Here is a 24,843-nt window from a genome sequence, read left to right on the forward strand (position 1 = left end):
ATAACTAATTTTTCCCTTGAAATTCAATAGTAATGTAAGCAGTCCACCTGACTTCAGAGGTCAATAATTATATGATTTACCTGAAGATGCCCAGTGACTTTTTTAATTTAATATTTATTACATTCATGCACACATAAAATATATATTTCAGTTGAATAACTTATCAATTTCTCTGTTTTCTGGTGAGTATTTTGTACTTTCATTAAAACTGAACTCACCGCATATACAATGAATTTTTTATTTATTTGTCAGATGGTTCAAGGAATGGAAAATAAAACTCAACAGTGAAGGCAGGGACAGGGAAAAGGCAAAACTGAGGCAATATCAGTTAATTTCCAGGAATCTGCCTTTCCATTTCATTGTAAAAGGTCCTGATGGTAAACAGTCGACAGAAATTAGGCTTGAGCCCTGTGTTGCCATCAGAGATGTGACAGCAGCTGTCATTGACAGGCTTGATCATTTTGAGAGGTAAATTTACTTGAATACTAATTTGATATTTTTTAACATTCCTAATAACAGCTAATCATGCATGTGTGTGTATATATTGCAATTTGATGATAATTCTCTCCCAAGTGATCTTTCCAGATTTACAAGTGCACATCAGCTTTCCTGCATAATATATTAAATAATAATACATGTTTTACTGCTACGGTATTGAATAGACTTGGTTTGAGGCTGTGAGTGTGGTGGTCCTTGGATGAGGTCAACTTGAGGTCAACAGCTATTGGTTTTGACCTACCTGACACCACCCTCCATCCCACCCTACCTCACTACTGATTTCCTTTTGTTTTCTTTAGCTTCTGTGTATGTGTCACATCTATCTATAGTGGTGGATGATGCTTTCATAGCTGGTCAACCTTATGATTATATTGTTGACCTTGAAACCCTCCACACACCTATCATATTACTTACCGTGTTTGTACATGTGACATTTAAATATGTACGAATATTCAGTGACAAGCAACCATAATGGCTGTAAGCCATTTCATCCACAATTTTTTTTCAAAGGAGCAATTTGACACACACAGCAGTGCAATCTATTTATCCCACTAATGGCTGACTGGTATAATGTTTCAGACTCATCAAGCTGGTGGAGTTCCCATCTTTGCCCCCAGACCAGATTATTGTAAAATTTGGTGGGGACAAGGGTTCATGAACTATGAAATCAGTTTTCCAAATTTGCAATGTCGACCATCCCAACTAAGTGGAAAACACGGTGATATCATATGGAATATCTTCTGTGCTGCTGACACTCCTAGCAATACCAGATTGGCTTATGGCATAAATGGAGATCAAATAAATGAAATTGATGGATATGTTTGGAAGTAAGTCAGCTGGCTGTTTCCTCAATTTTCAAATATCTTTTCCATGATTAAAATATACCACATTTTCCAAGTAACTATTACCTGATCAAAAAGTGTTTTGAATGCCACAAATGTTAATGAGGTGACTTTTTAGCTCCGCTGTCAGTGACGCGGAGCTTAGGTTGATTTTCCGTCGTTGTCCGTCGTCGTCCGTCGTCGTCCGTCAACAATTGCCTTCTCCTCTGAAACCGCAAGTCCAATTGCTTTGAAATTTTATATGCAGCTCACTTGGGGTGACCTCACTTAAGGTAAAGGGCGACGAATTCGGATGCGCACACGCTTTAGAACGTTTCTGCGCAGATTTAACTCCAGCCTACCGCAAATGGGTTATTTTGTAGCGCATGTATTTAACATCACCTGTCGTTGTTGAAATTGCGCTTTTACCTAATTTTTGACCCAGTATCTTAGACATGTGACCTATAACCTTGTCATATTTTGACCCCCTAGTAAGCTGGTTTTTATTCAATATGAGCGAAAATTAACATTTCTTTCCCATTTATATGGCGCAAATAACCCATTCACCTGGAGATATTGTAAAAATTAGCGTGGTGACACCCTTTTATTAAAAGTGTAAACTAAATGGTATTATGTCAGGAGTTTATTCGCCAAGTTTGGTCAAAATGACACCATTCAAAGCGACAGGAAGAAAGTTCGAAAATTGTGTAGTGATATAATTTCGATATCGTCATTTTGTAATCGATACTTATGTTAAAATATCTTCACAAACATCATGAAAACTATACATTCGATAGATATGGATCTTAAGTCTTGGTATTTATTAAAATAACTCATTTGCTAAGCGTTTTATAATTGCTTTCTTTAGTTTAAGTGAATTATATCATTTTTATTTATTTCTAACAACGCCATTTTAACGTCCGTTTCCATAGAAACGTGCGTGGTGACCCCCATTTTTAGCTCCATAGCCATATGTATATATGGCAATGGAAGCTATTCTTATAGGCTAGGGAAATGTCTGTATGTCTGTATGTCTGTATGTCTGTCCGTCAACATCAAAAACTCCAAAACCGCTGTACATTTCATCTTGATATTTGTGTGTACATGAATGATGGGCTGTAGATGAGATTTTGTTCAAATGAAGTTGTCATTGCCAAAAATATGCAAATTAAGTGAAAAAATGTAAAAACAGTCAAAATTGAAAAAAACAATAACCACTGAGTAGATTACATGAAAAATTAGCATGTTAGTACTTTGGGCTGACCTGAAATGATTGTGCACATCTTGGGTCAGTATCTTGGACTTGCTATTTTTCATGAATTTTTTTGTAATTTTCTCCCATTTTTGGTCAAAAAATCTTCTTCTCTGAAACCACAAGTCCGATTGATTTGAAACTTGGTATGGAAGTGCATAGGAGTGACCTTTCCCAAATTTGGGCAAATCGCGGTGAAAATTGCAAATTTTTAGTTTACACGTCCATAGACTCCCATGTATAAAGCAGATCTCCATAGACTCCCATGTATAAGGCCACGAAAAATAAAAATTTAGTTTCTCATCGTATTCATATTGCAAAAAGGATGCAGTGACACAATTTTTAGTCCCCACGGATGAAGTCCAGTGAGCTTATAGATTGGGTCATGTCCGTCTGTTTGTCCATCGTGAGTCCATCCGTTCACGCAGATATCTCGGATATTTTGACAAAATGTCATGTGACCTTGATGACCTTTGATCTCCAATATACATATTTGTCCATAACTCAGTAACCACAAGTGCTACCACCCTTCATATATGGTATGATGGGACAGCTTATGACGCCACATATTGTACCTCATTAATTATGCACATATCTAATTTTGAGCGAGCCAATAGAACTAGAGGTCTGATTTTTGGTATATAGGGATAACTTAGCAAAACAATTTTTTTGACAAAATGTCATGTGACCTCGGTGACCTTTGACCTCAAATATACATATTTGTCCATAACTCAGTAACCACAGGTGCTACAGCCTTCATGTATGGTATGATGGGACACCTTATGACGCCACATATTGTACCTCATTAATTATGCACATATCTAATTTTGAGCGAGCCAATAGAGCTAGAGGTCTGATTTTTGGTATAAAGGATAACTTAGCAATACAATTTTTTTGACATAATGTCACGTGACCTCGGTGACCTTTGACCTCAAATATACATATTTGTCCATAACTCAGTAACCACAAGTGCTACAGCCTTCATGTATGGTATGATGGAACACCTTATGACGCCACATATTGTACCTCATTAATTATGCGCATATCTAATTTTGAGCGAGCCAATAGAGCTAGAGGTCTGATTTTTGGTATATAGGATAACTTAGCAATACAATTTTTTTGACAAAATGTCACGTGACCTCGGTGACCTTTGACCTCAAATATACATATTTGTCCATAACTCAGTAACCACAAGTGCTACAGCCTTCATGTATGGTATGATGGGACAGCTTATGATGCCACATATTGTACCTCATTAATAATGCACATATCTAATTTTGAGCGAGCCAATAGAGCTAGAGGTCTGATTGTTGGTATATAGGGATAACTTAGCAAAACAATTTTTTTGACAAAATGTCACGTGACCTCGGTGACCTTTGACCTCAAATATACATATTTGTCCATAACTCAGTAACCACAAGTGCTACAGCCTTCATGTATGGTATGATGGGACACCTTATGACGCCACATATTGTACCTCATTAATTATGTGCATATCTAATTTTGAGCGAGCCAATAGAGCTAGAGGTCTGATTTTTGGTATATAGGGATAACTTAGCAATACAATTTTGTCACGTGACCTCGGTGACCTTTGACCTCAAATATACATATTTGTCCATAACTCAGTAACCACAAGTGCTACACCCTTCATGTATGGTATGATGGGACAGCTTATGATGCCACATATTGTACCTCATTAATTATGCACATATCTAATTTTGAGCGAGCCAATAGAGCTAGAGGTCTGATTTTAGGTATATAGGGATAACTTAGCAAAACAATTTTTTTGACAAAATGTCACGTGACCTCGGTGACCTTTGACCTTGATTATACATATATATGCATATTTCAGTAACCACAAGTTCTATACCCTCCAATTTTGATAGGATATTAGACCTTAAGATGTCACATCTTGTACCTCATTTATAATGCGCATATGTATTTCTTGGCTGGCCAATACTGCTAGAGGTCTGATCTTTTTTCCCGATTTAGAACCATAACTTAAACATGCCTCATGTGTTTCAAATTGGGAACAAGGACATAGACCTATGTGCCCATAGATATCAACATATACATTCCAGTGATACTTCTTAATGACCACATTTTCTTGCCCCATCAAGACTAATACTCCTATTACAAGTGGGGACTATGTCATTGTAAATGACTTGTTGAGTTAATGGTTGTATCACAGTATTCGATATATCTAATTCTGTATTTTTTCCATTTTATATTCTGAATAATTACATTTAACATATTTCACTGTCTCCAGTACATTTCATTTAAGTATTTTCACTTCATGCACTTTATCCCTTTCACACATGTTCAAATATCTGACCAGAGAACAAACACTAAATAGTCCAGGATGGGAGCTACAGTGTCATTGACGCTATTTTTTATTTCATTTTTGCACTTGCACAACTTCCAAGAATATTTGTGCAAAGTTTCAAGAAAATGACACCACAACTTAATTTTGACGCAATTCGTAGTACTTCACCTTAAGTTTGTTCAAATCGTGGTGAAGTTTGCATATTGGTATTTTGGAGGCATTTTTTGGTGTTTTTGGTAAAAAAATCTTCTTCTCTGAAACCGCTCGTCCGATTGCTTTGAAATTTAATGTGCAGTTTACTTAGGGTGACTTCAGTCAGATTTGTTCAAATCGTCGTGAAATTTGCATATTTGTATTTTAAGGCAATTTTTGTCATTTTTGGTAAACAAATCTTTAAAAATCTTCTTCTTCAAAACTACAGTCAGATAGCTTTGATATTTGGTACATATGTCCCTAGGGATGATCTATTTCAGATTTGTTCAAATTGTGCAGAAATATGCAAATTTGCATGTTTAAGGCAATTTTTGCCATTTTGGTCAAAAAATGTTTTTCTCTAAAAGTACTGGTCTGATAGTTTTGAAATTTGGTATACAGGTTTCTATTGAGGAACTAAGTAATATATATGGAATTTCTGATGAAATCTGTAATTTTGTATTTTTGGTGCAATTTTTGCCATTTTTGGTAAAAAAATGTGAATTTCCAAATGTATCATCTGATAGCTTTGAAACTTGGTATACAGGTTCCTACAGATGAACTAAATGATATTTATTGAAATTATGATGAAATCTGCAATTTTGTATTTTTGGGGCAATTTTTGCCACTTTTGGTCAAAAAATGTTTATTTCCAAAACTACTCATCTGATAGCTTTGCAATTTGGTATACAGGTTCCTACAGATCACCTTAATGATATTTGTTGAAATTATGATGAAATCTGCAATTTTGTAATTTTGGGGCAATTTTTTCCATTTTTGATCAAAAAATGTGTTTCTCAAAAGTACTGGTCTGATAGAAATTTGGTATACAGGTTTCTACAGATGAGCTAAGTAATATATATGGAATTTCGGATGAAATCTGTAATTTTGTATTTTTGGGGCAATTTTTGCCATTTTTCTTCAAAAAATGTGTATTTCCAAATGTACTCATCTGATAGCTTTGAAACTTGATATACAGGTTCCTACAGATGAACTAAATCATATTTATTGAAATTATGATGAAATCTGCAATTTTGTATTTTTGGGGCAATTTTTGCCACTTTTGGTCAAAAAATGTGTTTCTCATAAAGTACTGGTCTGATAGCTTTTCAATTTGGTATACAGGTTTCTACAGATTAGCTAAGTAATATATGGAATTCCTGATGAAATCTGTAATTTTGTATTTTTGGGGCAATTTTTGCCATATTTGGTCAAAAAATGTGTATTTCCAAAACTACTCATCTGATAGCTTTGAAATTTGGTATATAGGTTTCTATAGATGAACTAAATAATATTTATTGAAATTATGATGAAATCTGCAATTTTGAATTTTTGGGTCAATTTTTTCCATTTTTGGTTAAAAAATGTGTTTCTCAAAATATACTGTTTTCATGTCTTGTAAGCCCTTGGGGCGGGTGAGGCAACCAAGCTGTTTACCGGTAAGACCACACATGACACTTTGATAAATAGATATAACATAACATCACTGCTCTAACAGCTTTGAAATTTGGTATACAGGTTTCTACAGATGAACTAAATTTGATCTTTTGAAATTATGATGAAATCAGCAAATTTAATTTTAGGGGCAATTGTTGCCATTTTGGTCAGAAACTTTTATTCTCCAAAAACTACTCATCAGATAGCTTTGGTTGACACGTTCTTAGGGATGATACGGTGTGATATATCAAAGTATGATGAAATCTTCGATTGTGTATTTTCAGCTATTTTAGCTACTTTTTCTGGCCAGTGCATTGAGCTATCAAAGATTTCCACCTTCTTTATCAACATGTGTCAAAAATAGTTATTCTCTACATAAACACAGCGGAGCTATATCGGTCGCTTGTATTTGTTTACTATGGACAAAATATCAACAAGTAGTAGATCATGTTTATCTAACATTGTTTGTCCTTTTAACATTAAGCAATTTGACAGCTAAAACTTTATTGTCATCGGCAAATATTTTTGTCTGTGGTGCTTGGTAACATCAACTGAAGCAGCACTGCCACCAGAACAACAAGATATCCAACCCAGGACATTAGAGCAGATCAAGGAAGATCATAGGAAGTATGTTGCAGCGGGGGAGTAAGAAAGCCATGGCATCTACATATCACAATTGTATTGGAAAACCATACTTCAACATTCCATTGAATAGAATAAGATTAATTTATTTTATCGCATGACACATTTGTTACCCTCAAATTTCCTCTTCAAAAGATCCACTGCAGTTGCTGTGTATTCTTGATAATTTTTTTCTCGTATATATATTGTTTTATAAAGATGTCTCAGCTGTAAATACTTGCCCATTAGTTCAAGTGTGGACTTAGAATCAAATTTCAAAATTAACGACTAAAGCTCTTTAGACTGTGTTGATAAGCCAAATAGTTTGCATCAGACACTACCATAGTATTTTTGGGTTGTGCAAGACACATAAAATGACCATATTCAGAGTTATCGAAGCACTCTTTCTCTGTATAGTTACTGCCTTTCAACACTGATTCACTACACTGTTTTTTTACAGGGGTAGCAGTACCAGGACTCCACTTCAGCCTAGGGATTTTTCTCAGGTTTTTTTCAGATGCTAGAAGTAGCCTGCAGTGAACTGGACCTGAAACTGTTTTGTCAGCAAATAGAGTTGATGAGCCCTTGCTGAAGCCAGCTCACTTTGATACTTACATTCACATGCTCAAGGTAATTGAAATTTTTATGTAGACTATTGTACCATCCAAAATTTGACCATGTACCAGGTGATACATTCTTTGTAATTTGATGCTTTATAGTGATCTTTAGGATGTATTGTTCTTAATTTTGTGCATATTTAAGAAGTAAATTGAAACATGCATGCCATATATCCAACACAACTACATTACATGGTGATAATTTTTCATTCAAGGCTGAAATATTATTACTTATTGTTATAACAGATGATAACAGTTGATTAACATGTTTTGTATATGATGTTCTATCCTAAAATAAAGGAATCCCAAAAGCTAGATGCTGAAGCTGCAGATATGGAAGAGAAAGTCAAAATAAAAGAAGAAGAAATACAGAGTGTGTGCAGAGTAGACAATGAAGATGAAGATGATGATGATGATGATGATGACGATACTCTTCCTCTTGCAAGGATCAAGTCTTTGGAATCAGAAAAACGGGTGTCGTTAGAGCTGGCAGATTCCAAGATTAATATCACTACTGTAACTAACTTTTTATTCCTTTCTTTTACAATATATATGCAGGCACTTGTTTAAGTACAATAAAATCAGGAATTCAAAATGATTAACTTATTACAATTGTTTCCTGAATACAAAGCAGAAGCTATTTCTCTCAGGAAGAGTCTACCCATTGAGACTGGTTACACCGTTAGACGGTTGGATAAAGTGTTAAACAGCATTAACATTTGCTGACAGCAGTACCATGGAAAATCATTCATTGGAAATCATGTTGATAAGTACTGTCAGGTCTTTAACCATTCATCAAGTATTCTTTAGATATCAATATATGTTTACGCCATTTTATTTTTGTTTTTGTCTATTTTTCTCTTTACAACACACCTAGTGCATGTTTATTACAGAAATACTGAATATTAATATAACTAGCTGGAAGTTGTGCTGTGTGTGTAGTTAATTTACAGTTCAATGTGATGTTAAAATTCATATTAACGTACAATCTGCATGTCAGTACATTGCTTTGTTTGTTTCTTTCTTGTTCAACTCCATACATCAGTTCATGGTATGCTTTTCATTATAGCATGTGTAGCAACCATAGTTCCTGACAAAAGAAAGTAGCATAATTGATGAGACAAATACTAGGAATTATATCATATTATATTATGTAAAACAACAACTGTTGTTGATACATAAATCAAACAATGCTGACACACAAGTTACAGCTAATGGAGCTTGAACAGTGAAAATTTCTCTGCAGGTTCTAATTTACTTGTTTTTAGCTTGTTCCAGTGTCTTTTATGGGCATCCCCTTCAGGGAATATGCCTTGATACTAAAATTGCAAAATTACTGATGCCATTATTTTAATTCCAGGAAAAGAACATAACTTTGCTGTGTGACAGTATAGTGGATTGCACAACTGGCATTTGCACTGACATGAGGAAAGATGCCGAAGCTGTGAGAGACTTGTACAAGCCACTCCTCACACTATTTGCTGCTTGCCACAGGTTGTATTCCCTATCAAGACAACTGACAGAGAGTGAAATAAAACTCCTTGGTGATTAGAAATCATTTGTCACTCCATTTGTGTTTATAGTTGTTTTAAGTAATTGTTCATTTGCATTACAGCTACAATATTGGTATTAATTTCAATTTACAGATACCAGAGAAATAAGCTGTGAGTAAGCAATATTTTTTCTTAAGTTCTGTACTGTGCATAACCTCCAGTTTCTTGCGATTGTTGCAAAGCTCGTTGGAGAAGATCGATATAACGTTACCTCTGTATTTTTCTAAGAGTAATTAGAGAAAGTTGGCCACCACTCTTTAATTTTTAGTAAACAATAAGAAATCATTACGGTAACCATAACAATTACATTTGTTGTAATTCAAATTGACCGTCACTTTGCCAAAAACTTCAGGAGAGAATACTGGACCTTAAAACATACCAGTCTATGTGTAGTGAGCAGAAAATGAACTGTCAGGCCATACTTTAGTTGTATCTATTTACTTGCTCTGAACTTTGTGTTTCAATATGTTGTGTGGAACAGACTGAGAAAAGCTGATATTAATGCACAGTACAGAATTATGAAAAACACTTTACAGCTTTTGACTTGTACTGTGTTGCTGTTAAAACTAACAATTGCATGTTTTCTTTTTTTCATCCACAATCCTCTTGGAGAGAGTTAGAGTACACTCCCCTGCCCAATATCAGAACACTCTGATGCTCCTTCTAGTATCATTTACCTGTGGCAATCAACCACATGTTTTCCATACTGGGAATGTTAATCAGGGTATGTACTGTCATGAGGGTAGGGTATGAACCCTTCTTCACAGGTTGTTAAAGTGAGGGCCCTAATCATTCTGACATCTACAGTTGCCCAGTAATGGAACAAGATGCCCTATAAAGGAACACCAAAAACTAGAGAATTTTGGTAATTTATTGCAACCAAAGTTGACATCAAATTGCACCATTTCCAATCTGCTTTCTCGCTGATAGATATTTCATTATAAAATTCTAATATGAGCGTGGAACGAATCCCCTAGATTTGATATTAATTTAACAAAAGAGACAGGCAATGTTTGACAATTGGTAAAGCACCATTAGCTGTAAGCTTTATTCATGAATTTCATGTCAATTGACCCCTCCTCTCTTATGCATTTTAATTTTCTTGAAACATGAATGCACGACATACAGTAAGTTACTAAGTTGCATTGGGTGTCTGTTTTTATTTTACTTCAAAATGTTAATTTATCACCACTTCTTGTTGTGTACAAATGTTTTATTAGAAAATTTGAGAATCTTACCTGCATTCTAAGATTTACGTCACTAATTTTGTTCTGAAATTGGGCATGTACACTTTTGGACAAAAATTATACTTGTATTTTTGCAAAAGAAATGTTTTTTAAATGGCCAATGCATGCAGAAAACAACAATGCCAAATACAGTCAATTTCAAGGCAATTACAAAGTCAAAATAAAATAACCTTCTTTCCTGTAAGTATTATGACTATATGTAAAAAGTTTAAGACAATATTTGCATAAAATGTGCGAGTTTATGATATCAAATCATTAAAAAACTTGCCAAAAAACGGATTTGACACCAGCAGACAACTTTCAGCTCCCACCAGTCTGTCAGTTGATCACATAGGCAGATTTTGCTTCGCAAAATATACTGGATATCTCACTAATTACAGGAAAAGTCAGCTTGTGTTCATATTCTGGGCTGTTCTGATATTGGGCAGGGGAGTGTATTAGAAAAGGATTTTCAAGTAATTTGTTTTTAAGTTCTTTGCTTTTTATTTCTTCGAGTTCATATACCCGGTAGTTTACTTTTCTTTCAAAACTACATAGTTTAAGTATGACATATATGTTTAGACTGATAGAACAGTTCTTCTTCTATTCCAGGGATAAATATCAGAAGTTTGATGGAATACTATCGGTCCAATTTTCCGACAAAGTCAGTATTCCCCAAACTACACATCTTAGAATGTCATGCTATGCAGCAGATACGACAAACCAAGATGAGTCTTGGCTTCTTAGGGGAGAGTGGCATCGAAGCAAGTCACCATAAGTTGAATATCACAGGAAGAAATTTTGCTGGCATTCGGGTTCCAAACAAACTCCAGCGGCTTGAGTACATGGTCAGAGACCAACACTTGTCCTCTCATCCCATTAAGAAAGAGTGTTCAAAATAACTTGAAATAAATAAATAGATGATGAAGTACACATTGTGATCCAAACTGAATTGTCTGCAGATATTTCATTGTGTCGTCATGTGTGTGTTATGTGAAACCCGTTCACTTTGGCCAAACTTTTCTTTCTTCAGTCTTGTCAGTTTGAATTTATGTTGGATTGAAAACCATCAGTTTTCCATTGATCAATAGCATAAACTCAAGAAAAAATATTGTGATGACATGCATGTAAACTCAACAGGTAGGTAAATGCAAGTGAAAGTGTCGAGAAATAGTTGAATGTTGTGTAATCTGAAATGTAGAAAATGCTGTAGCAAAGCAAAATCCATTGTATTGGGTGGCTATTTTGAGTTAAGGTAGAACGCGCCTCGGGGACAGATATTCAGACTCTCAAACTTTTTCAATTCTTTTCTGATCTACTGCTTGTGGAGGTTTGTTGTAAACTCTTAGTGTAAGAAAACTTAACACTGGCTTAGTTTTTTGAAAATCGAAAATTTTATTTTTCTCTTCATGGAGTTGACACAGGGATGGCGGCCATTTTAATATCAAATATCAGTGAATCTCGAGTATTTGTTTCTCTTGTTCCAAATTTGCACGGTGACCCCCGATTTTTATTCTCGATTTAAAGAGAATGGTTGAAATATTCTTTGAAGAACTTGAAGTTTGAGCAAAAGTTTAAGTCTTTCACTTTCGAGGTGCATACTACCTTAAAATAGAACCATTTAATATATATTTAAATTGACTGGACCAAAGTTGATGAAACTTGCTACATGTATTGAAGCTACTATGATACAACATTTTTGAAAGTCATTAAACATTTTTACTTCAGCCACTTCCCAATTTGCGTATTTAAGAAACTTTCCAATTAGGGATATATATCTGAATTAATTTGATTGTAGTTGTTGAAACTTGCTATATACATCAAAGTACTGTGATATAATATTATTGAAAATCAAAAAACATTTTTACTTCAGCCAATTCCTAATTTGCATATTAAATGAATTTTCATAATTAGGGATATTTATCTTAATTGACTTGATCAAAATTGATGAAACTTGCTATGTACATTAAAGACACTATAATACAATATTATTGAAAGTCATTAAGCATTTTCTCTTCAGCCAATTCCTAATTTGCATATTAATGAACTTTCCTAATTAGAGATATATATCTGAATCAACTTGACCAAAGTTGACAAAACTTTCTACATATATTGCAGATACCATGATACAACATTATTGAAAATCATTAAGCATTTTTACTTAAGCCAATTCCTAATTTACATAATTAATGAACTTGGCTTATTAGGGATATCAAAACTGGCAAAACATGCTATGTACATTGATGATTATACCAGGTTAAAACAATATCAAAAGTCATTTCACATTTTCATGTCAGCTAATTTATAATTTGCATGTCTAATGAGCTTTCACAGCTCAGCATATATGGCTTGAAGGACTTGGCCAACGGTAATTACACATGCTATATAAAGTGGTGATCAATGACAGCAGTAAAAGAACTTTAATATTTTTATTTCAGCTAATTACATATTTGTATATTTCATGACCTAATCAGCGGTGATTATTGTTCATTAATTTGATCATAATACTTTCAATGAAGTTTGCAAACATGTGGCCATGGTTAAAATTTACACATAACCACAATATATAATGAAACACGTGAGCATTTTCAGTTCATATCTGGTTTCACTCTGCCTTCCACACCCAACGCTGGGAACTCTACGCAGGCATGGCCCTGCTAATGTCCTGTGCAGCAGCGCCCCCACACGATAGGAATCTGCCATTGTTTGTTGTTGTGGTGTTTCTTTACTCCAAACTTAACTTCCCATCCAGGACAGCTGTGGCATGCACAATGGAAGTGGGATGGATGCGTAAATGTAGGTCGCTACTCCCTGAGTCTGCTTTGATGATCCCGTACCTTTTATGGTTGTGATTCTCGGAATTTGTAATTTGTGCACATAGATTTAATTGACACTTGACTTATTTACAGTAATATCATGGTAATACACCATGGTTGGCAAAAAATCCAAATCTAAAAGTCCAAAGTGAATGCGTCTTTTGGTGGAGGGACTGTGATTGAAGACATCTAATTGGAACATCCTGTACTCAGCAGTGTATAAGTGTGAAAACACTGGCTCTCAGGGAGAGCAATTCCCCTAATGACTTGTTTTTGACGATTGGTGTGAAAAATGTTAATTCATGAATCCCACTTCCCGTTTCATTTTCAAATTACCCCTGCACCCGTTTCTGCATCATGCAAAGATGAGTTTTAGAGCTTCCAGCAGCTCAGAGAACTTCCATGTCCACAAAACAGGAGCTCGTTTCAGATGTTGGAGTGAGTGGAAACTTGGGGTGTTTTTTAAAGTCAATGATCGACACTGAAAAGTGTACATGATTAGTGTAGATGCATTGTCTGTGTCAAGGGTTGAATTTCCTTTCTGTTAATCTTATAGCATTCTTTGTAAGTTTCAAAAACAATATGAGAAGTCACTTTGTTAAGTCATGGACCAGAAAATGGAAGGCTGTGAAGGATCGTGAATACTGTTACTTTAAGGCCTGTGTTTTTCTTTCCTTATTCGTATTTAAATGATAGTGATAAGATATCCCTGGCGTACTGGGGGACTTCCATTTTTTGCTACAAGTGTTATCAAACATCATCTCATTTTGCGTTCCACATTTTGTTTTGCATCGTTGCACTTTGCAATTAGTGGAGAGACGCGGTGCACCATTGTTCAATTCTGTAATTGGCAGATGGCTACCAGCAAGAGATGACTTAAAGATCTTACAATGTCCAAACTTTGATATTAATCTGCTCATCGTGAATTTTTAGTCATAAACAAATTTCCAGGGGCTATCAATTTTTGCAATGTGGAGTGTGAAGGTTTAGGCCGGGGCTAGAGGGGGTCTACGTGCACCCTTCCCCAGGATAACACACCTGTATTTTCAGAAGCCTTGGGATCCCTAGAATATGAAATAGATTTTAACAGAAAAAAATATAGGGACGCAATAGCTGTTATGGTCATGTTTTGAAGGGTACCGCAAAATCACAACCAACCCAAATGCATTTTCGTCAAATCTGTCTTCTTGAAAGAAAGTTATTAAAAATATATAAAATCATAATTAGCAAAAGTAAAATGCTTCTTATTCAAAATGTAAGAACTTAATTGCCAACAAAATATTAGTCATTTTGTTATAGAGCATTTCAAGAATATAATGTGAAAAGTTCAGAAAATTTGACGCAGCCAGAGTGGAGTTAAATTCTTGGAAATTTTGAAATTGGGAGGAAAAGGAGGCCATGAAATTGGGTGATTTGCATACATTTGCATAAATTAACACTATTGTATCACACAACGTACGACCGTTTGACAAGCTAAAAAATGAATCCTACCAATATTTTAATCTTAGGTTAACAAATTAATTCAACTTGAATGAATATTTGCCATAAAAGTGATTTTTGAGCAAAATAGGCTGTGTTGGGTTCAGTGCCCCTTAAATGTTGATAAGATTTGCATATGTTCTCTATCACTACTCTTGGGAGTTGCCAGAGATGCCTATATTGTTCAAGTTGTAGTGTAATTTGCATATATATGTAGATTTCTAGGGTTACCTCTTGTATTTTTTTGTTCAAGTATGTTCTCTATCATAATATTATTTCATTACTGAACCTAAAGAAGCAAGACACCTTTAAGACTTGGGTGAGGTATTCTTTCAGTTTTCATCCACGTCGGTGCTGTTGTACATGCATGTAGGTATACGGTAAAAGGGAAAGAAATGATTTGTTGTATTTAGAATGTAATCGATACAGTCATGCATGTATAAGTTGCAATGGTACATGAAAGTATACCACGTAGGAAATTGCTGAAATAATGCATAGAAGAAAACGTTTGTGTCGACATCTTTGAAATCGATGGTGAATCAAGCATATTGGATCTGTTACTATCTTGAAAGAAAAAAAACAATGGATACTACACTGTCGAATACAGTCCAGGGTTTCAATCTCTATTCCTGAGGATGCCATTATATCATTCTTTTTAGTGAATTTGCATTGTACTGTAATCTTTTCCAACATTCATCAATTATGTAGTATTGACATTTTCTCAAAACCCACTCATTGAGTTGTGGTAGGATACTGTGTTGTATTATTAATAAATGCTAGATTATATTGACTGGTTTACCCTAGCAGACCCGTGAATCATAAATTCACTTTCAACGCATAAGTGGCACCTTGCATGATTTAACCCTTTGAGTGCTGTAATTTTTCCCACCAAAATTGCAGTGTAACATTTACCAATCTTATGAATTCTTCTGTGATTTTTTGATACTTTGGACCAAATGGACATAACATTTCAATGGCTGCAGTTTTTGACCAAAATTTGGGAACAATCTGAAAAAAACTTGTCTTAGATCTGAAAAAAGTTGCTAGGTCATATTCCATAAAGGAAACAAGAGTTGATTTTGGCACTCAAAGGGTTAACTTTCTTGTGCGGGGATATAACAATTTGTCTGTCTGTGTGTCTGTTTGTCTCTCTGTGTGCTCGATATCTCAAAAATGGGTCATCAGATCAGAATCAAATCTGGTACATAGATTCAGTTTGCAAATGGCAAGAACTGATTAGTTTTAGCTACTATAGACTATAGTCTATAGAAGCTATTGGGATGGGTATCCGTCCGGCGTCCGTCGTCAGTCTGTATGTATGTATGTATGTATGTATGTATGTATGTATGTATGTATGTCCGTTTGTGAGGCGTCCGTCCACTCAAATATCTTGAGAACCGCAGTACTTACTGATTTGATATTTCTTGTGTAGATTAAAAATATGATTTTGAGAAACTTTTTTTTAATTTTTTGATATTGTTGAAAATAGGCAAATTAATGCCAAAAAAGGTGTTTTTTGTAAAAAATCTTCTTCTTCATAACCGCTGGTCAGACAGCTTTGTTATTTGGTATACAGGTCCCAAGGGATAACCCAACTTAGATTTGTTCAAATTGTGATGAAATATGCAAATCTGTATTTTTAAGGAATTTTTTGGTCATTTTTGGTCAAAATTTGACTTACATTGTATGTAATTCTTGTACTGTATAAACCCTATCAATTCACCCAAAAAAAAATAATTAATATGATTTTAAATAATTGAATTAATTAAGAAATCATCAAAGCCAAAATAATTTTAGTGTAGAATTATCAGAAAGTTCAACTTTTTTGACAGGTCATAGTGAAATGCTTACCATCTTGGAGGATTAAAACATGTAAAGGCAACTTTCATGAATCCCAACTTTGACATATTCTGAACTGTCATTTATTGTGCCCTGTATGTTATCTAAAAGAAATTGCTCATAATAGTTTGTCATGATAGGGTGGTCAAATAAATAGAGATAGAGAAAGTTCTGGTCAGACAGCTTTAATATTTGGTTTGCAAGTCCCTAGGATGACCTAAGTGAGATAATTTCATACTGTCAGGAAATACTTAATTTTGTATCCATGTCTATAGTAGCTTCAGGGACTTTGGCCCTATGTTTATTGGTGTGGCTTGCTTACTTTTTGCTTATTTGCATAATTAATGATTTTAGAAAAAACATATATTGACAACAACGCACACAATTTCATGAGATTTGCTACAAATGTTGATCACACCGAGATATATCAGCTGTGAAAGATATTAAGGGGTGACATAAAAGGTAATGGATAATTTGCATATTTAATGAACTTTCCTAATTAGGGATATATATCTGATTTGACTTGATCACAATTGACAAAACTTGGTATGTATATTGAAGATATTATGATTTTAAAATAATTGAAAGTCATAGAGCATTTTTACTTCATCAAACTCTTAATTTGCATATTTAATGAACTTTTGAAGTTAGGGATATTTATTTGAATTGACTTGACCAAAAATGATGAAACTTGCTATGTACATTAAAGATACTATGATATAACATTGTTGAAAGTCATTAAGCATTTTTACTTCAGCCAAATCCTTATTTGCATATTTAATAAACTTTCCTAATTAGATATATATATCTGAATTGACTTGACCAAAGTTGATGAAACTTGCTATGTACATTGAAGATACTATGATATAACATTATTGAAAATCATTAAGCAGTTTTACTTCAGCAAATTCCTTATTTACATATTTAATGAACTTCACTAATTAGGAATATATATCTGAATTGACTCGACTGAAGTTGATGAATCTTGCTACATATATTTGAGATACTATAAAACAACATTATTGAAAGTTATTAAATTTTTTTACTTCAGCCAATTCCTAATTTGCATATTTAATGAACTTTCCTAATTAGGGATATTTATTTTTATTGACTAGACCAAATTTGATGAAACTTGCCGTGTACATTAAAGATACTATGATACAACATTGAAAGTCAGTAAGCATTTTTACTTAAAGGGCCATTATTTGTAACTTTTGATCATTTTTTACCTCGGAAAATTCCATGTTGGAGGCTCATATTTGTTGCAAAATGTTGTTTTACGAAGAAACAAACATGATTAGTGATGTTATAGCCACATAAAATTGCTAATTTTTGTTCAAACGTGTTGCCCTTCCGAGCTCGTTTGTTGACGTCTGGCATGCTCAGTGTGCTGGGGAGAACGCAGATATGGTGACGCCGCGATCACGCCAGATGTACAAGTTCACGTTTATTGCGGGATCAAAACAACATTGCGTCGTGGATTGCCAGACATCTGGCTACGCAACGTGCTCGGACAATGGACTACGACGTAAGTGCCGGGCATAAGTAATGAATATTTATTTTGAAATTGCTGTAAATGGCTCGCGCAGGTGCAGAAGAATGCCTACGTTGCAATCCGCGTGTCAACAGAGTTTGTATTTCTGTCCGGACAAAAATTGAAATTTTCGTTGTAAAATCACATGTTATTTAGTTGTAGGGCAAGTAATGTTTCCGAATAATATGCGATTCTCAGTTATTTGACAGGCTATTCAACATGAGCCAGTGATCATTTCAATCAAAACTAACGGAAAAATCGCCAGAAGATACAGCTAATGGAACTTTAAGCCAATTCCTTATTTGCAAATTTAATGAACTTTCCTAATGAAGGATATTTATCTATCTTGACTAGACCAAAGCTGACAAATTGCTTGTACATTAAAGTAACTATGATACGATATTATTAAAAGTCATTCAACATTTTTACTTCAGCCAATTCCTAATTTGCATATTTAATGAGAACATTTCAGTCAATTCCTTATTTGCATATTTTAATGAACTTTCCTGATTGGGGATATATACTTGGATTTAGAATTAATCTGTGGTGAATATTATTCGTTATGTTGATCATAACACTTTCAATGAAGTTGCAAACATGTGGCAAAGGTTCAAATTTACACATAACTGCAATATATAATGAAACACGTGAGCATTTTCAGTTCATATCTGGTTCATCATATGATCATGTTACTGTACATCTTATATTCTAGTGATTCAAGTGGGATGATATTTAGGCATACAAAGTTTTGTAGGGCTGTGGTATCAATTTGTCTAATGTACCTTTACATACAATTTTATTTATGATGAAACTACTTTCCTGTTGTGGTATAGGATTCAGTATCTGACATGCAAATGGTATTAAAATACAAATGACAGTGAATGCAATCTTTTCAAAACATTTGTGATAGTGCATTATACTGTATGAATGTAATATTCAATCAAATTGTATTCACTTCTGTATTTCACCATATGGCCTAGGATTTTAGTCTAGTATATGTAGATATACATGTATCTTTACAAACTCATTGTATTTTTGAGATGGAGAAAAACGAAGGCTTGACACTGAACCGCCTGCAACTTTCTGTGCATTCAATCATGTTCTCTGCATTTGAAATCCGTTGACAATAGCTCTGTGATCCTACATACATGTTGATGAATCTGCAGGCCTCTCGTGCCCCCTTTTAGACAGCAGTATGAATGATGAAATAACTTTGATCTGAATTTTTTCTACAAACTGAGACCAGTGCTCAGAGTTTACGTACACCTACAGTAACATTGCTCGGCATACTCTATGTAGCTTATTAGTTGCTTATAGCACCTGTTCTTGAACTTGTTGTCATGGCATAGAAATAGGTCAATAAATTAGGTTTTCCCATGATACTTTGTACTTCCAAATCAGTGTGTGAAAGGTAAAAGAATAAACAAAAAGATTGAAAAATATATAGCACAGAATTTCAAGAGCGGTCATAAAAAAGCCCTTGTTGTCTAAAACCAGTAATAATAATCCAATGAGTGGTCAGGTCAGTGATCTTCACATGAAAGTGTGACGGAAAAGTTATTGAGTTGGAAAAGGGCACACCTGCAATGTTTTTTACCGCCATCAATTTATTTTGCCTTATCAAAGGAAGTACTTTTAAAAGCCAGCTTTGTCAGACCTTCGTCAGTGTGGGTTCCATGTAGCCCTGTGCATAATGCATGGTATGCCTAGGGTCATTGTTAGACCTAAGGTTCTGCATTCAATGTAAGCATAACCACCTTTATTATATCCTTTGTTACTGGGGCATAAGGGATGGGGGAGGGTTGCTTTAGCACTTAAATATTGTAACAGTGCCGAAATATATTAAATACATGTAACCATATTGTGCAAGCCCCACAGAGGCCACGTCAGTGTATAAAATGAGAAAGTCAGTATAAACCACATCTATATATTGACAAACTTATAGTTTTCAGACTTCAGTAAGACCCAACACCAAAAAGAACAAAATTTTATTTCATTATCTTTGCCATAGAAATGATTGAAAAAAACAAAAACATCTCGCAACAACAACATGTGATATGTGAAGTTCGTCACTGACACTACAGCAGATCTCTAAGCTACCTGTACATTTATGCATTAAGGGCATGAGAAGTTGCAAAATTCATCAATTGACATTGTTGCTATGGCAGCCACATGTACCAAGTATGGCCTGGAGTCCCATGAGTTTAGGAACAGTGTTGTTTCATGGTCGTTGACATTTTTTTCTCATTTTTCAGGACTGACTTTTCAGAGAGTATATATTAAAAAGTGGGGGTCTGTTGATGTCTAAATTGTAGGGTACATGGTACATGTGTTGGCATGAACAGATATCCCTGCGTCTCTACCCTGTGAAATCTAGTCCAATTACTGCTTTTATTACACCATTCATGTCTGTTCTAGATCGCTGATGCACACAGCCACCTTTCAAAAAAACTTGCATTTTAGAAAGGCTGGTTATGGATCTTTGCACACGGCTCCTAAACCCGTCCCAGCATATCATTGGTAGCTACAATATATCCAGGTAATACATGAATGTATAACAGTTCCATGGCAAGCATCGCATATGACAGTGCTGATATCCTACAATAGCCATCAACAATCATACCTTCAATGTTTGACCTTCATTTGTCATCAGTTTTGACTTTTGTGATGCTAGCAATAATTTTCTTTCTGCTTTTTTTCTTTAAATCCTTTCCCAGATCTCCCTGCTTAACCAACAGATGATGGAAGTCACCGGGAAATGCTGGCCTTGACTAAAGTTTAAATGATGCAAAGAGGAGTAATTTTCTTTTCTTTTTTACGCTGATTTGTCCCTCTCAAAACTGTTGTCAGAGGAGAGACCACTGACCAGAATGACACCTATCCTCATAGTGTTTCTGGCCATACTCACTGCAAGCAGTGGCTTATCACTGCAGGGTAAGTGAATGAACATTTATTCATTATTTCACCGAAGTTTCACTGTCAAATTTAGAGTTTGGAGAAAGATTCACGCTGATGACATAGCCACACTAAAAAAGATGGTTTTGATATTGACTCAGGCATGAGATGTGAAGGTGTATGGTCAAGCGATACAGTATGATAGAGACTTACAGGTTGTAGTAGTGACTTGATCATGTCAGTGGGCAAGTGAGCTATTATAGGCACAGCATGATGTCATTCACCCACTTCATGTTCACAAGATCGTGGATTTTTAGTTCCAGAGACCAGCTCTGGAACTGTTAGTTTTTGCTTACTTTCCTTCTTTCTTTCTTTCTTTCTTAATTTCTCGTATTACTACCATAGAAAATGCTATATACAAATTTTACCTTCATTACCCAGAATGCATTGCTACACACTTGTGACGTCATCGCTCTGCTCGGACGGGTTTCAAGGGCATTTCTTGTTTGTTTATTTATTTTTTTATTTTGCATTGCACAAATATCAAATTGCGTTCAGCTATTAAAATTCTAGCTTTCTTTCGTTTGTTTTTTTTTTTGCTTTTTGCTTTTGCTTTTATTTTTCTCTAAATACCCGCAGTACGTTGCGCTATACTGTTACGTCATACGCCTTCCATACTGGTTTAGACTGGTCTGGCGGACACGTTGAATTTTTGCTATATGCGATGATTCAAGCATAGCGATCGTTCAAGCTAGGGCTTAGATATTGTGACGTTTCGGAGAGCGATCGCATTGAAATTGGGTTTTTATAACTTTATTATAAGTTTGCCGAAGATATTTGGAGACATATACGAGGCTTTCTTTGTTGATTGTCCGGAGCTGAGTGGGTAGCCATGTGGCCTCAGTTTTCAAGTTCAACGGCCTAGGTCCGATGTTTCCCCACATCTGATATACATTTCCGTGCCGCCCCCGTATGTATCTGTTGCGTTTTTTAACGTACATGTAGGCATTTGTAATCTGTGTACTGTAATTCCCTGGACTGCCTTGCTTTGAGTTGTATTCTGTTGTTACCACTATGTATCACTGCATACTTAGCTGCAATAATTGTAGTAGCGAGAGGTCGCTGGCTGAATTTTACGTGGAATGCGAACCCTACCCAAAGAAGGCGATCGCACTGTTGATCCCTCGTTTTGTGGTGAAACCAAATGGTTTCGGGAAATTTGACCAATTGCCCATGGCATAGGGCCTTGTAGCAGCGTGGGGTTTGCGTTCAATGTAAAATTCAGCGAGCGAGTCCTCTTGCTACACAATCATTGCAGCTACGTTGTACTGTAATTGAGTCCCCAATTGACGCTAGATTGCCTAATTTCTTACAGGCCTTTAGAACTGTTCATATTATCGCTGTTTGATGTGTTGTCGTCTTGTATCAGTTCCGCGACTGATCCCAAGAACTCTTTCATTCTGCACCAATCTTCGTTACACATTCAAATTCTCTTTCTTCTGCTGCTCTGGTCTCTGGAACTTCACTTTTGTTGCAAATGCTTTCTAGCTTAATCTTATGTTTTCAAATAAAGCGACACCTGATGATCCCCGTGATTGTTCTGGGTGTGAAAATTTTTCAGTCATGAGAATTTTCCGAGAAGTCTACTGCATCATTTTCCAGCTTTACATCGGTGGCAAATTCAACTAGTGTTTTGCGTTTCACGGTATGAAAAGTGTGAAGAAATGGTACATTCACATTAGAAGAACACTTGAAAGTTTTGATACCATGATCTCACATGATTGATTGTGTTCTACAAGAAATCATTAACCGATTCTAGGTTCTATGTAACGAGCTTGCAATTAACCGATAAGACTTCATCAGTTATCCTAAGATCCAATTACCGCAAATCTATTTCACAACTAATCACCAAATGGATCCTACTCAATTGTTTACCATTCTGGCACAATTAGCCTGTCTACTTCCAATTTGCTGTGAACAGATCCACATCCGTCATTGCTAAAATTGGATTTTGGCTAAACATGGCCGTGAAAGGATCAAAGTTCTTCGAATGTAAATTTATCAGAAGTACAAGGCTTGTCAGAACTTCAGCAGTAAATACTAAAACTTAAAGCACATCACTGAAAAGTAATGCTTACCGGTATAACACCTGTACGTTGAGTTCACTTCAAATGTTCAAATAGAAAAGTAATGATGATGAGCAAATGATGTCAGAGTTTTGTAATACTGTGCACTACAAATCTTCTCAGAAAATATTTTTGCCTGCTGCCATTTTGACAAAGTGATGTAAGCGATAAACATTTATTCTCGTACAAATCAATGACTGGAAACTGAAAGAGCAGACTGATATTGCTTAATTCAATAGATGAAATACATCAAGCTATAGCAGACTGATATTGATATAATTGTTCCGTAGATGAAGCGCGTGGTTTCAGGCCAACTTACACGGTCATAATCTGACTGTGTCTTTTCTGATGATGGCACTTGAAGTAACACCTCCCAGTCTGTGAACCATGATGTACATGTATTAAGCTGTTTTCAGTACAATAAACAACCGGCGGGAAATAGAGAACAGTTTGATAAAATTTCAGCAGTCATCCACGCAGCATCAATGGCTAATTGAGCACAAAATAAAAGGGGCCACTTCTAAAGTTTTAGTCATATTTTAATCTGTTTTTTTCATTTCAACTGCAAATTCTTGTTCCAACCCCAAAGCATATTGATATACCAAGTATTTGGCTTTTTTTACACTCCATCTATACCTGTAGAATGCACTAGCTGTTATTGCATACATTTGAATTCTTGTCAGAATCATAACTCACTCATCAACAATAGCAATGCAGTCTACTCATGTATAGACTGGGGTTTCAGGAGTTGAACAAGAAAGTGTAGTTGACGCGAAAAACAAAAATAGTGAAAAAATCATCAAAGTTACAGATACTGATTCTTCCCCAGTTAAGATTTTTTTATCATCCACAAATGGTTAGCAGTGATGGCGTCTGTGGTTCACGCACACTTTGTAACATTCACATACACACGCCGACACACACACAAACATATACAAATATACAAAGTTTTCTGTCGCTCTTGAGCAATGTGGAATCATTTTTTCTGGCTATGAATGGTAGAATGATATAAAACACATTTGGTAAAGCATGAAAACATAGATGTTATCAAATGAGGCAAACTGACAAGACGTAATCAGAAGTATTACTGAAAAATCCATTTTTGTGATTGATATTTCTGATTTAATCCATCAGTGGTTCATTTGGTAATGGAATTTTGTGATATACATCACATGTAATACTTCAGATCATGGTAACGTACTGTGGATTTGTATTTGAAATGATAAAGAGCAAACATGACAGTAATTTTCATATCTTTTAATGCATTGATAGGAACACTGTTGTTGTACCTCTGCGTTCCCATTTTCTTCATGACAGAACCACTGCCCTAATAGTAATATATACTTACTTTTGATGGTCGTCAGTGAGAGATTTCAAACGTGAAACTGAAGATTGGTTCAGCTTTTCACTTTCTGTGCCATTCACCCTGCTTTCAACAACTCTACCGTGAGTGTGAGAGAAGTGTGTGAAAAATACAAAAACATTCTTTGGCAAGAAATTTTGTTTGCACCATCAAGAAATGGATTCAATGGATCACTTGATACTTCAAAAACTGCCTCTCTGTGGATCTTATAGTACATGTACTCTCTAATGGACCACTCCAGTGTCTTC

General features: G+C 35.2%; 2 protein-coding genes across 5 annotated transcripts in view; both read left to right on the top strand.

The window, feature by feature from the left end:
• LOC139137217 (interleukin-6 receptor subunit beta-like) overlaps nucleotides 1-24,843 on the top strand; it is a 214,714-nt gene that overhangs the window by 2,562 nt on the left and 187,309 nt on the right. For 2 of the 4 annotated variants that reach the window (XM_070705205.1, XM_070705208.1), the window contains exons 1-2: nucleotides 13,262-13,339; nucleotides 20,929-21,145. The gene's annotated coding sequence lies outside the window, so the exon portion shown is untranslated. Of the gene's footprint in view, nucleotides 1-11,137; nucleotides 11,392-13,261; nucleotides 13,340-20,928; nucleotides 21,146-24,843 lie in introns of those variants that run through there. The other 2 variants (XM_070705207.1, XM_070705206.1) reach the window with 2 other exon arrangements.
• LOC139137218 (uncharacterized) lies at nucleotides 1,081-10,712 on the top strand. The gene is made up of 4 exons (XM_070705209.1): nucleotides 1,081-1,325; nucleotides 7,011-7,777; nucleotides 8,065-8,280; nucleotides 9,125-10,712. The coding sequence occupies exons 2-4, from the start codon at nucleotides 7,769-7,771 to the stop codon at nucleotides 9,314-9,316; spliced, it is 417 nt and encodes a 138-aa protein (XP_070561310.1). The 5' UTR covers nucleotides 1,081-1,325; nucleotides 7,011-7,768; the 3' UTR covers nucleotides 9,317-10,712.

This window comes from Ptychodera flava, chromosome 7 (genome assembly GCF_041260155.1).
Source record: "Ptychodera flava strain L36383 chromosome 7, AS_Pfla_20210202, whole genome shotgun sequence".
NCBI lineage: Eukaryota > Metazoa > Hemichordata > Enteropneusta > Ptychoderidae > Ptychodera > Ptychodera flava.

Excerpts from the sequence above, each read along its gene's own strand:
- LOC139137218 (XM_070705209.1), top strand. Across the intron at positions 8,281-9,124 it reads CCAAGATTAATATCACTACT|GAAAAGAACATAACTTTGCT; the intron begins GTAACTAACTTT and ends TTTTAATTCCAG.